Consider the following 14,441-nt stretch of genomic DNA (forward strand, 5'->3'; position numbering starts at 1 on the left):
CTCAATCAACCCACCCACCTCGGCCTCCTAAAGTGCTAGATTTATAGGCCCAAGCCACCATGAACAGCCACAACCTTGATCTTAAATATAGGTTTTGATTCAAACCTCTACCATCCTCAAAAATATATGAGTCAAATGTATGAATAAATTATGAATAATTATAAATAATTATGAATAAAATTTAGCTGAAATCAGAATGACGTGGGTTTTAAAAAATGTTTTCAAGTCGCCAGGCATGGTGGCTCACGCCTGTAATCCCAACACTTTGGGAGGTCAAGGCCAGTGGATCACCTGAGGTCAGGAGTTTGAGACCAGCCTGGCCAACATGGTGAAACACTGTCTCTATTAAAAATATAAAAAATTAGCTGGGCATGGTGGCACATGCCTATAACAATCTGAGCTACTAAGGAGGCTGAGGGAGGAGAATTGCTTGAACCCTGGAGGCGGAGGTTGCAGTGATCACATTACTGCACTCCAGCCTGGGCAATGAAGCGACATTCTGACATCCCGTCTCAAAAAGAGAAAAAAGAAAATAAAATGTTTCATGTCTCCTATATACTACATCAACGGTCTTCAAACTCTTCTGTTCCTACACCCAAATAATTTTTTTTAACTACGTAACTCCCTGCACATCTTTAAATTGACATCTATAATTTTTTATCATAAATTTATTCCTTATTTCTTGTTAACAGCAGATAGAAACGGTATTTTATAAGATGAAATATTGTGAGGATTGACTGCAACTGCAGTGTTTCCTGGTATGGTTTGATAAAATAAGTTTTAACTACCTTATCCATAATACACTCTGATCCTCAAAAAAATAAGTAAAATTTTAATCCACGTGTTTTGAAAACACGTGGATTAAACACATGGATTAGGAAAGAGTATCTGTGGAATGTGAAGACCTGGAAATGGATTGCCTAAGAGTTACCCAAGCAAAAAAGAAAAAAAAAAAAGAATTATCCAAGCATATGTACTCCTTAGAGACTCCCCGCGTGCCAAAGTGAAGCATGCCAAATAGCTACAGGATAAGTTTTCCTGACTCATAACACAACTGTTCTTCCTATTCTTCTGTTTCAAAGAGAAAACAGAGCATTTTAGTATATTTGAAAGAATACACATCACTAAGCCCCGGTGCTTCAGTGCTTCCAAATCACCATGCTTTCCAACATGGGCTAAAATACAGTAGCCCCCATCATGTGTGGGGGATATGTTCTAAGACCCCCAGAGGATGCCTGAAACCACAGATAGTACTAAACCTTATTCAGCCCGTCTTTTCCTATATGTATGTGCATACATACCTATGAGGAAATTTAATATGTAAGTTGGGCGCAGCAAGAGATTAACATTAATAACTAATACTAAAATAGAACAAGTATAACAATATATTGTAATAAAAGTTACGTGAGTGTGCTCTCAAAAATATCTTTTTTTTTTTTTTTTTTTTTTTTTAGAGAGTCTCACTCTCACCCAGGCTGGAGTGCAGTGGCACGATCTCGGCTCACCACAACCTCTGCCTCCCGGGTTCAAGTGATTCTCCTGCCTCAGCCTCCTGAGCAGCTGGGATTACAGGCGCCTGTCACCATACCCAGCTAATTTTTGTATTTTTAGTAGAGACGAGGTTTCACCATGTTGGACAGGTTGGTCTTGAACTCTTGAACTCAGGCGATCCACCCACCTCAGCCTCCCAAAGTGCTAGGATTACAGGGGTGAGCCACCACACCCAGCCCAAAATATCTTATTGCACTGTACTGCAGGTAAATGAAACCATGGAAAATGAAACTGCAGGTTAGGGGAACTACTGTACCCGATTTCTATAAGACAAGAACCAACAGAAAGCCAGTTTTCTGATTTGTCCCTTTATTTAGTAACTCTATGCCATGTAAGAATTGAAATAACTGAGAGGTGTGACTTTCTTGCCTAAAGTGGAAGAGGACTTGAGTGGGCTTTTCCTCAAATTCATGTATTTTTAGGAAAGAGTACCTATGGAATGTGAAGACCTGGAGATGGATTGCCTAAGAGTTATCCAACCAAAAAAGAAAAAAAAAAAATTATCCAAGCGTATGTACTCCTTAGAGACTCCCCGCGCGCCACAGTGAAGACTTCCACACTATACCATGCCAAATAGATACGGGATAAGTTTTCCTGACTCATAACACAACTGTTCTTCCTATTCTTCTGTTTCAAAGAGGAAAAGAAAAAAAAAAAAAAAGAAAGAAAGTATCTTTCCAAAATATTCACCAAAACTTAACCCATCCTAACTTCAAAGTTGAATAATACACTGAGGATGACCTCACTTATAAAAAGGAAAGGAACTGCTAGAGAAATTAAACTTCCAGAAAAGACTCAGGAAATGATTGAAAAAAGTTTAGAACAGCAAGCAAGCAGATAATGAAATCTTCACACCATCAGAAGCAGCCGTTAACTTGGCATGTGGTGCTCTGCTTTCTGCAACGAGGCATGTCAATTTCAAAGGAGAATAATGATGGTCATTCACAAGAGCATCGTGAAAATGGAACAAGATCCTGTCTGATATGTTTTGGACATCTGTCCTCTCTAAATCTCATGTTGAAATGTAATCCCCAGTTTTGGAGGTGGGGCCTGGTGGGAGGTGTCTGGATCATGGGAGCAGATCCCTCATGAATGGCTTGGTACCATCCTTGCGGTAATGAGTGAGTTCTCACTCTGAGTTCCCCCGAGACTTGATCGTTTAAAAGAGTCTGGGACCTCCTCCCTCTCTCTCTTGCTCCCTCTCTTGCCCTGTGACAGGCTGGATCCTCTTCCGCCTTCCGCCATGATTCTAAGTTTCCAGAAGCCCTCACCAGAAGCAGATGCTGGCACTATGCTTCCTGTACAACCTGCAGAACCCTGGGCCAACACATTCTTTATAGCAATGCAAAAACGGACTGACACACTCTCTCTACACACCCCCACCCCCACACTCATCTGTTAATACTGAGAATTGTTACTGTGAGAAGATTCTTACCTTTTCAGAGGTATGTGGAAAGATTTGCATTTTGTGGAAGGAACCAATATATTAAGCAAACTTTTTTTCTTTTTTGAAATGGAGTCTCACTTTGTTACCCAGGCTGGATCGCAATGGCGCGATCTTGGCTCACTGCAACATCCGCCTCCCAGGTTCAAGAAATTCTCATGTCTCAGCTTCCCGAGTAGCTGGGATTACAGGTGCACGCCACCATGCCCAGCTAATTTTTGTATTTTTAGTAGAGACGGGGTTTCACCATGTTGGCCAGGCTAGTTTCAAACTCCTGGCCTCAAGTGATCAACACGCCTCCGCCTCCCAAAGTGTTGGGATTACAGGCCTGAGCCACTGCGCCCGGCCTATTAAGCAAACTTTTCTTCTTTTAAGGTCTACATGCATTTATATTTAATGAGTAAAATAATGTGAATGCATGGCAAAAATAGTTTTCTGAGGAATTTGATATCTTACCGAAATGGAGAATCTTTTTTCCTTTTGTCTTTAAAAACACCCATGCTTGGCTTCTTGGAATGGGAGGCTCCGAAATCATAGTCCTCCAACTCTTCCCAGCTGTCTCCAGACTTGAAGACAGTCTGACCCCAACGCCTCCTACCACTTTTATGACTCAGTGTGCCATTTGGCTTCTGTGGTGGAAAATCAGTCATAATCTTTAATCATGTACTGAATGCCTTTCATGTACAAGCTACTACGTAAGACACTAACAGTCCCCATTCTCAAGGAGCGTTCCATACACTTAAGGGCATAACATATATACACATTTAAAAGCATGAACAAAAATGGGCGGTACATGCCAAAAATATGACAGGTGTTCAGAGGAGAGATCTCTGTGAACTAGGTCGGTGGGAGACTTTAATATTTTGGATCTGAGTTGACTCTTCATTGACACGAAGGATCTGGAAACCCGAGACTTGGCTATGTCTCTTTGGGCAAGGGACTTAACTTCTCAAAGCCTTAGTGTCCTTAACTGGGGACAGCCTTAATGAGAAGGACACTAAGGCTGGCATGTGCCAGCATCTTTTACTCTTCCCCCTCCTTGAATGTAGACACGACATCCAAAGGCACACCAGTCATCCTGTGGCCACAGGCATGACAGCCACCTGCTCAGGGTGGTGGAGCGGGAAGCCAGCAGCAGCCTGCCTCCTCTGCAAGCTTCATGAGCTCCACCACCCAATTTCTTGTTATGTGAGAAAAACAACCCCTATTGTTTAAGCCACAGGGGTCGAGTTTTTGTCATAAGTCCCTGAATGTAATCCTAACGGAAACAGAGAGGGAAGTATGAGTCTGACTGCCACAGAATGGAGGCATTGTTAACAGAAATAAGGAACAGGAAAGAAGTCCTGGCTTGGAGCACACAATGAATTGGTTTTATACAAATTTACAGAGAGTGGTTTGGGGGCACATAAACAGAAAAATCCAAAAGGCAACTCAAAACTAGGGAATAGAGCATGGAAAATTGTCAGAAAATACAGCTATGTCGGGTGCAGGGAGATGCTTAAAGAATGGACATGCTATTGCTTGAAGCTGATGGTGTCACAGTGATAGTGATGGATGATAACAAAAAGCAGTATTTGCCAGCTTCTACACTATGATTTTCTCTGCCAGGCAGAACAATCTCCAGAATAAAGAGAATAAAAAAATGTTAAGCTCCAGATGAGTAGGGTTAATAAAAGGTTACCCTGAGCTGAGTCTGAGCTTCCCTTCTGTTGAATTGTATTTTAGGGTGCCAATGCTGAACGCTGCTGAACAATGTCAGTGATATCCAAGAATCCTGTACGTCTGAGAAGACTGGAAAGTGGCAAATATAATACTCTTAATAAAGTAGAAGATTTATTTTTGCAAACTCCACATCAGTAAGTTTGGTAGAGGATGAGGGCAAAGATTCTAAAATCAATTATTAAGTGGGATGTTTGTGAGCACTAAGGAAAAACAGTGATAGCTCATATAGACCACACTTTTTCATGAACGGCAAACAATGAATTCATTCAATGTAGTGTATGTGAACTTTAGCCCATTGGGTGAAGGCAGCAAAGGCGATCAGCACATAGTTGAAGAACTTGACCAAGAGTACTGATGAATGGATCAATGTCAGTCTAGGAGAAGGTTGTAGTGGCCTGCCCAAGATCTCACGGTCGTTCTATTCATCATGAAGATTCAGGAGGAAAACAGACAACTAAACAAATACATAGCTGGCAAGAAGCTGGGCAGAATGGGTAAACTGAGAAGAAAAAATAAAGATTCAAAAATAATTAGAAATTGGAGATGTAAAAGGTCTTGCAACTTTTTGAATCCTAGAGATGAAATACACAAGTCAGAGGTACAGAATATGCAATTTAGGAGAAGCATTTATGAAAAAATCGGTATACTTAGAAATGTTAGTTGACACAATACTCAATCCCTGGATTAAGTACTGGAACTTACCTATATAAAAATGTGTGTGTGTGTGGCAGGGCGGGGGGCTAGGTTATTCTCTTTAACTTAGAGAATACACACAGGGTCCCTAGCATATGCATGGCATTTAGTAGCTACTCAATAAATAGTAACTTCCTTTCCTTCCCTCACAGTATGAGTCAGCAATTGAGGCATCTTCTAAGCGGTTGTGGGGAGGACTGTAATCATTGGTGGCATGAGTGCACACGTGGTTTAGAGTGTTGGAGGTGATTCGTCCTGCTCTATATTCCCTGCCTGCTGTCTGCCTCCAGTTCTGGCAGCCTCATTCTAAGTGGGAAGCAGGATGAGAGGGGACTTGAAGGCATATACATAATAGGAACTGAGAGTTATCAGTCATTGGTGAATGGCGTTATATGCAGAGCCCTTAAGCGAAATGGAGATGTTTCTCTAGAGAAAAGGGCAGATAATATAAGGGCTATTTTCAAATATCTAAAAGGCTGCCTTTCTAGAAAAGTGATTAGCCTTCATTAAAAGCTAGAAAACCAGATTTTACCCAGTATAAGGAAGAACTTTCTAATATTCAGAATTGTTCCAAAGATAAAGGGGACTCCTTGGGACCCCAGAGGTGGTTTGCAAGTCATGTGGGCAATTATTCAATCCTTCATTCACTGAACAAATATTTACTGAGAATCTACCATGTGGCGGGCACTGGTCAGGGTGCTGAGGCTGTACTGATAATCAGAAAACATTCCTGACCTCACTGAGCTTGCTGCACTCCAGAGGAAGAGACAAATAAACAATAAACCTAAGAAATAGGTAATTAACAGTATGTTAGAATGTGATTAGTGCTACTGGGGGACGAGGAGGCCTTGCTTATACTGGGTTGGCAGGGCAGGTGGAGACTGGATAAGGAAATAGATACGTGCTGTGTAAGACCAATTTCCATCCTAAAATGCCATAATGCAAACACATTTGGGAGTGTATACCCCAATGGGACAGCTAAAACACTACAGCAACTGAAGAGCTCCTGGAGTCGAACAAAAGATGGAAGAAAAAGTTTTATACTATGCCTGACACTTCAAAAACCCATTCTGGCTGGGCACGGTGGCTCACGCCTGTAATCCGAGCACTTTGGGAGGCCAAGGAGGGCGGATCACCTGAGGTCGGGAGTTCGAGACCAGCCTGACCAACATGGAGAAACCCTGTCTCTACCAAAAATACAAAATTAGCCAGGTGTGGTGGCACATGCCTGTAATCCCAGCTACTCGGAAGGCTGAGGCAGGAGAATAGCTTGAACCTGGGAGGCAGAGGTTGCTGTGAGCCAAGATCATGCCATTGCACTCCAGCCTGGGCAACAAGAGTGAAACTCCATCTCAAAATAATAATAATTATAATAATAAATAAAAACCCATTCTCTCCATGTTCCTTAGCATTTAAGAACACTGTAAAATGATAGCACTGTTGAAAATTCTTAAGATTTAGGATCAGTACTCTGGAGTACCCGATTCTTTTAAATTATTTCTTTGAATTCTTCTGCATTGAAAGAACTTTAGGCTGGGCTTGGTGGCTCACGCCTGTAATTCCAACACTTTGGGAGGCTGAGACGGATGAATCACCTGAGGTCAGGAGTTCAAGACCAGCCTGGCCAACATGGTCTCCACTAAAAATACAAAAATTAGCCGGGTGTGGTGGTGGGCACCTGTAATCCCAGCTACTCAGGAGGCTGAGGCAAGAGAATTGCTTGAACCCAGGAGGTGGAGACTGCAGTGACCCGAGATCGCACCACTGCACTCCAGCCTGGGCAAATAGAGTGAAACTCTGTCTCAAAAAAAAAAAAAAAAAAAGAAAAAAAAGAAAAGCCCAGGCGCGGTGGTTCACGCCTGTAATCCCAGAACTTTGGGAGGCCAAGGCGGGTGGATTACTTGCAGTCAGGAATTCAAGACTAGCCTGGGCAACATGGTGAAACCCCATCTCTACTAAAAATATAAAAAATTAGCCGGGTGTGGTGGTGCGTGCCTGTAATCCCAGCTACTCGGGAGGCTGAGGCAGGAGAATCCCTTGAATCCAGGAGGCAGAGATTGCAGTGAGCTGAGGTCGTGCCACTGTACTCCAGCCTCAGCAACAAGAGCAAACCTCCGTCTCAAAAAAAAAAAAAAAAAAAAGAAAGACCGAAGACTGTAGCATGTACACTTGGTTACTTTTGTTCTGAAAGTTTTTCTTTTTATAAACCATATTAGAATTTTAAGTGATCTTCATCAAGCTCCAATCAGGGGACTCAGGGTCTTTAACAAAGAATAATCTTTTATATCTTTTCCAACATGATTAGAAATGCCTCGAAACAAAATCTTAATTGCACGAGTCAAAGTATTTCATTGCAAGCGTCATGATTGGCTACTCACGGTTGGCACGTTTTTGATGATGCTCGGGAAGAGTGTTTGTGGCGGTTTCTGCTGACTCTGTTGCTTTGGAGGTTGCTGGACGCTCAGGTTCTGTGGTGGCTGAATGGGCTGCAGTGGCTGCTGGTTAGTTTTTGGCTGGGGTTGTCCAACAGTCTGATCAATTATATCCGGCAGAGGCTTAGGCTCTACTTCAACTAAAGATGGCTTTGATTCTAACGGTTGCAGTTGCTTATTTAAAGACTGTTTTGATTCCAGATGATTTGAGGAAGGACCTAATACCTGACCAACTTGAAAATATGGGTGTTTCAATGCCTATAAAAACACAGAAAAAACAACAAATGGAAAACGGTTCCACCTAAATGTATTGCACATAAACTGTGATTGGCCCTGTGCGAGGCATCTATCATTAGCCCACATGAGCTTCAAAGATTTAGAAAGAAGCCATCATTCCCTATACAGTGTCCCTTTTAAAAATAAACAGAAAAAAATGATTTAAGAAATAAATTGCATTAAAAAATTAAAAGTGGCCGGGCATGGTGGCTCATGCCTGTAATCCTAGCACTTTGGGAGGACGAGGCGGGCAGATCACTTGCGGTCAGGAGTTCAAGACCAGCCTGGCCAACATGGTGAAACCCAGTCTCTACTAAAAATACAAAAATTAGCCAGGCATGTTGGTGGGTGCCTGTAACCCCAGTTATATGGGAGGCTGAGGCACGGGAATCACTTGAACCTGGGAGGAGGAGGTTGTAGTGAGCCAAGATGGTGCCACTGCACTCCTACCTGGGCAACATTTCTTATAATGACAGGGGTAGGGGGACGCTACTGGTGTCTAATGTCTAGAGGGCCAGGGACAATGCTAAATACCCTATTATGCACAGAATAGCACCCCACAGCCAAGAGTTATCTGGTTCAAAATGTCAATAAGGCTAAAACTGAAAAAATATTCTACAGAATATCTAAAGCCTGTGTAGCTCAGCTATGGAAAAATTCCCTTACTGGCATCAAATACCTGGGCAAAGTAGCTGTTCTTTTTTTGGGGTGGGTGGGTTCCTTAAGATGGTCAAGGTCTGTTCCCCTGAACCTCCTGCCTTTAGCCAGTCCCCACACACGTGGGAACACAGCCCTGACCAACAGTTAACTCCTCCCATGTGTAAGGTCAGTTTTTAGAGGAACAGAAGGCAGCTTGGTACTTTAAATGGTCTTCATATTCTACAACTTAACCAATCTCTCCCCCTAAATTAGGTCTTTCCACTTCTACTACAAAGCAGGGCTGTGAAACAGAGCACCAGAAAGAGTTCATTAAGGGTTACTTGCATTCTCAGTGGAATACACAAATATGCATAATTTAAATACTTCAATGCCTAGCACACTGAAGGTACTCAAATTCTGAATTAAGTAACATTAATTAATTAGTATGTCAATATTCCTAAATTAGTTATGCATATTTTGGAGCTGGAAACTTTGAGGATGTGTTTTGTAATTTCAAGGCTTTATTTATAACAACTCTTCCTTTTTTTTGAGATGGAATCTCGCTCTATCGCCCAGGCGGGAGTGCAGTGGCACCATCTCGGCTCACTACATCCGCCTCCCGGGTTCAAGCAATTCTCCTGCCTCAGCCTCCTGAGTAGCTGGGATTACAGGCACCCGCCACCACGCCCAGCTAATTTTTGTATTTTTAGTAGAGACGGGGTTTCATCATGTTGGTTAGGCCAGTCTCGAACACCTGACCTCGTGATCTGCCCACATCAGCCTCCCAAATTGCTAGGATTACAGGTGTGAGCCACCATGCCCGGCCAACTCTTCCCTTTTAAGACACTTTAAGATACCAGTTACTATCCTTCAAGAAGAGGGAAACTAAAAATTAATAGCATTTATTTTTTCCTATTTACTTAAGGGAAGCAGTGATCACTGTAGAGAATGAGAAACGTGTCGAGTTCTCAAGATGAAAGTAAAAATTTAACACCCAGAGACAACCAAGACTAACATTTTTTTATACTTTTCAGTATTTTTTCTCATATAAAATGTATTTTTCAAAGACAAAATCACATTATTTGTATAATAGTATTTTAGCATGAGATTTGTCCCAAATTGTTTAAAAATTTTATTACACAAATTCACTGTTAACGCTGGCAGTGTATTCCAAATTAAAGATGCACATAACTTAAGTTTAGAAACTTTATTTATTTATTTATTTATTTATTTATTTATTTATTTGAGACAGAGTCTCGCTCTGTCGCCCAGGCTGGAGGGCAGTGGCATGATCTTGGCTCATTGCAATCTCCGCCTCTTGGCTTCAAGCTATTCTCCTGCCTCAGCCTCCCGAGTAGCTGAGATTACAGGTGCACACCACCATGCCTTGCTAATTTTTTATATTTTCAGTAGAGACAGGGTTCTGCCATGTTGGCCAGACTCCTGGTCTCAAACTCTTGACCTCAAGTGATCCGCCCGCCTCGGAAAGTGCTGGGATTACAGGCATTGGCACTGCAGAGCCACCGCATTCGGCTGGAAACATTTTGATTAGCTTTCAATGGACAGTTTTCTATTGGAATTGAACATCTTTGAGCATAATTTCTGATTGTCTTTAAGGCTCTTTTTATTATCTTACTAAGAGATAAATGAAAAATGGTATCTCATTTCTACTTGCATTTTATGAGAGTAAACAAAGACTGAACATTTAAAAAGCATTTTTGGTAATCTGTATTTCTTTTCCTGTGTATCTTTTTCATGTCCCATGACTACTTTTCTTTTTAAAATACATTTGAAAAACTGATTGTGTCTTTATTACGAAGGTAATACATATTTAGAAAAATTAGACAATATGGGCCAGGTGTGGTGGCTCACGCCTATATTATTCTAGCACTTTGGGAGGCCAAGGCAGGACAATTGCATGAGGCCAGGAGTTTGAGACCAGTCAGGACAACTTAGTAAGACCCCATCTTTAAAGAAATGAAACTTTAAAACAATTTTAAAAAAGAAAAATTAGAAAATACACTTAAATGGCTAAGCATGGTGGTTCATGCCTGTAATGCCAGCATTTTGGGAGGCCAAGGCAGGCAAATCACCTGAGGTCAGGAGATCGAGAGCAGCCTGGTCAACATGGTAAAACTCCATCTCTGGCTGGGCGCAGTGGCTCACACCTGTAATCCCAGCACTTTGGGAGGCTGGGGTGGGTGGATCACCTGAGGTCAGGAGTTCAAGATCAGCGTGACTAACAAGGTGAAACCCCGTCTCTACTAAAAATACAAAAATTAGCCGGGCGTGGTGGTAGGCACCTATAGTCCCACCTACTTGGGAGGCTGAGACAGGAGAACAGATTGAACCTGGGAGGCAGAGTTTGCAGTGAGCCAAGATCGCGTTATTGCACTCCAGCCTGGGTGACGGAGTAAGACTCAATCTCAAATTAAAACAAAAACAAAAACAAAAAAAAACACCTCCATCTCTACAAAAATACAAAAATTAGCCAGGCGTGGTGGCGGGCGCCTGTAATCCCAACTACTCGGGGAGAATCGCCTGAACCCAGGAGGTGGAGGTTGCAGTGAGTCAAGATCATGCCACTGCACTCCAGCCTGGGCAACAGAGACTCCATCTCAAAAAAAAAGAAAATACACATAAACATTTCAGTATTTTTCTTATGTTTCTGTAGAGTATTATATTAAGAATTTATAATAATTTTCTCTCATCTTTCCATTTTAAGATTTTTACATAGAGAAAAATTTTAATTTGTATGTAATCAAATCATCTGAGTTTTCCTTTTGTGGGTTCTTCTATTATTTTAATACCCATGTTTTTTTCACCTTGAGATCAAATACACGTGTATGTTTTCCTTTTGTTTCTATCAGTTTAGGGGTGCTTTTTTCTTTTTTTTTTTTTTTTTTTTTGACGGGGTCTCCCTCTTTCCCCCTTGCTGGTGTGCTTTTGCCGGATCTCCGCTCCCTGCAAGCCCCGCCTCCCGGGTTCAGGCCATTCTCCTGCCTCAGCCTCCCAAGTAGCTGGGACTACAGGCGCCCGCCACCTCGCCTGGCTAGTTTTTTTGTATTTTTTAGTAGAGACGGGGTTTCACTGTGTTAGCCAGGATGGTCTCGATCTCCTGACCTCGTGATCCACCCGTCTCGGCCTCCCAAAGTGCTGGGATTACAGGCTTGAGCCACGTACACTTGGAAAATGTAATCCTGGTTGGGCGTAGTGGCTCACGCCTGTAATCCCAGCACTTTGGGAGGCCAAGGAGGGTGGATCACCTGAGGTCAGGAGTTTGAAACTAGTCTCACCAAGATGGAGAAACACCATCTCTACTGAAAATACAAAATTAGCCGGGTGTGGTGGCACAAGCCTGTAATCCTAGCTACTTGGGAGGCTGAGGCAGGAGAATTGCTTGAACCCTGGAGGCAGAGGTTGCGGTGAGCCGAGATCACGCCACTGCACTCCAGCCTTGGCAACAAGAGTGAAACTCCATCTCCACAACAACAACAAAACGTAATCCTTCTGTGATTTGTAAAGTATGGTGAGCAGTAAGAACCTCAATTTATCTTTCTCCCTAAGAGCTAATGAATTTTCCCAGCATCACCCACCCACTGAGCCGTCCTCCCCTCTTTGTGATGCCACGTTTGTTTACCTCATGCTGACTCATACGTTCTGCAACATTGAGCTATTTGTCAGTTCTTATGCCAGTACTTCCACTGTTACCATCATCAATTTAAAGATTACTTTAATATCTGATAGGGCAAGCTGTCCATCCCTATCACCGCTCTATTTTTTTTTTTTTTTTTTTTTTTTGAGACGGAGTCTCACTCTGCCACCCAGGCTGGAGGTGCAGTGGTGCGATCTTGGCTCACTGCAAGCTCCACCTCCCGGGTTCACGCCATTCTCCTGCCTCAGTCTCCCAAGTAGCTGGGACTACAGGTGCCTGCCACCACGCCTGGCTAATTTTTTTGTTTTTGGTTTTTTTTTTTTTTTTTTTTTATTACAGACGGGGTTTCACCTTGTTAGCCAGGATGGTCTCAATCTCCTGACCTTGTGATCTGCCTGCCTTGGCTTCCCAAAGTGCTGGGATTACAGGCGTGAGCCATCGCGCCTGGCCTCACCACTCTCTAATTACTTATTCTTGTTTTAACGTGTCTTGACTATCCTTTCCCATTTGTTCTTCCAGATGACATTTAGAAAACATTTTCTCAAGATTAATTTTTTAAAAAAAGCAAAATACATTTTTGTAATTGTCACACAGAATTTATATTTAAATGATGAGGATACAATAAAGATTATTATTTACCTTTTTATTGAAGCCTTGCAGACAAAAGCACTGGGTTTTAAAGGCCGGAGACTTGGAATACATCTGTGGATATGTCAGGTGCAGTCACAAAGCAACAAAGCCTGGGTGCCACAAGGCTGCCCTCTTGTGGCAGCCAGAGGCTGCACACTCAGTTCCAGCAAAGGATGATACTGTTGTATAGTGAACCAGAATCCCACCCCTAAACTGTAAAGACAGCATAGGCAGGTCTACTATATGGAATGATTCATGAGATGCCTTTTTGCTACCCATGACAGATTCCTTCATAACTAGTCTGTCACATGTCTGAATTTTTATCACTGTAGATTGATTCCTTGTTGCAACCTCAGGGTTCTTCATTTGAACCACAAAACACAGAAAATCATTGGTGTGGCTATTTTTGCATTTCTCCCAATGATCTTATATGCCTAGAAATTAATTTATTACATACGCTGGATGCCTAGGGCTTTGTGTTTAATTCTCTTAGTAAAATCCTGGTTGAGAATAGACCTGCCTTTGTAAATGAAAACATTCCTGATATTAAAAAACCTAAACATTTTAAAAGGTCTAACAGGAAGACTCCTCTTACCTGGCTTGCTGTTGGTCGTTTCTTTGGGTCCCAATTCAACATTTCGGTCATGAGCTGAATAGCTTCATTACTGGCATTGGGAATGAGAGTTTTTAAGTTTATAGGAACACACTGGGGGAAACGGAAGTTCATAGAGGATGCCAGCTGGTATCCTTCTGGCCAGTCACTCTGTTTCAGGAATATATAAGTGTAGGTGGGGAGGGCAAAACAAATTGTTTTTAGTAATCCATTTAAAAAACACAGCAGTAATATAAACATCATTTATGTTTGAACATTTTCATGTTGATCCATATAAATAAAATGAGAATGAAATATCAGACCACGTCTACAGTTCAGTGCTACGACAGTGTAGAAAGAACATTAAGCTGAGAGTTAGGAAACAATGCAAAAAGCACTTTTATAACTTTGTTTTTTTTTTTGATCTGGCTCTGTTGTCCAGGCTGGAGTGCAGTGGTGCAAATCATGGCTCACTACAGCCTCACCCTCCCGGGCTCAAGAGATCCTCCCACCTCAGCCTCCTGAGTAGCTGGGACTACAGGTGTGTACCATCACACCTGGTTTTTTTGTTTTTTTTTTGTGGAGATGGGGTTTCACTATGTTGCCCAGGCTGGTCTTGAACTCACAGGCTCAAGTGATCCTCCGGCCTGGGCTAGGATTACAGGCACAAGCCACTGTGCCCAACCTCTATAAATTTCACAATATTAAGCTCTTGTCTGGTTTTAGATCCTGATGGTGATGTTGCTATGATGATATCTGGGTTAACTCTGAACGAATAAGGAAAAGTGCTTTACAAAGAGGCTGACT

At 42.2% G+C, this 14,441-nt stretch overlaps 1 protein-coding gene across 7 annotated transcripts in view; it reads right to left on the reverse strand.

The window, feature by feature from the left end:
- The window catches only part of MAK (male germ cell associated kinase), a 73,516-nt gene that overhangs the window by 25,828 nt on the left and 33,247 nt on the right, over nt 1-14,441 (reverse strand). For all 7 annotated transcript variants that reach the window (XM_003897048.4, XM_003897047.4, XM_009204441.3 and 4 more), the window contains 3 exons: nt 13,638-13,805; nt 7,789-8,100; nt 3,452-3,624 (listed from right to left, as the gene is read on the reverse strand). In XM_003897048.4, coding sequence (XP_003897097.1) covers nt 3,452-3,624; nt 7,789-8,100; nt 13,638-13,805 — 653 coding nt within the window. The remainder of the gene's footprint in view (nt 1-3,451; nt 3,625-7,788; nt 8,101-13,637; nt 13,806-14,441) is intronic.

Source organism: Papio anubis, chromosome 6, assembly GCF_008728515.1.
Source record: "Papio anubis isolate 15944 chromosome 6, Panubis1.0, whole genome shotgun sequence".
NCBI lineage: Eukaryota > Metazoa > Chordata > Mammalia > Primates > Cercopithecidae > Papio > Papio anubis.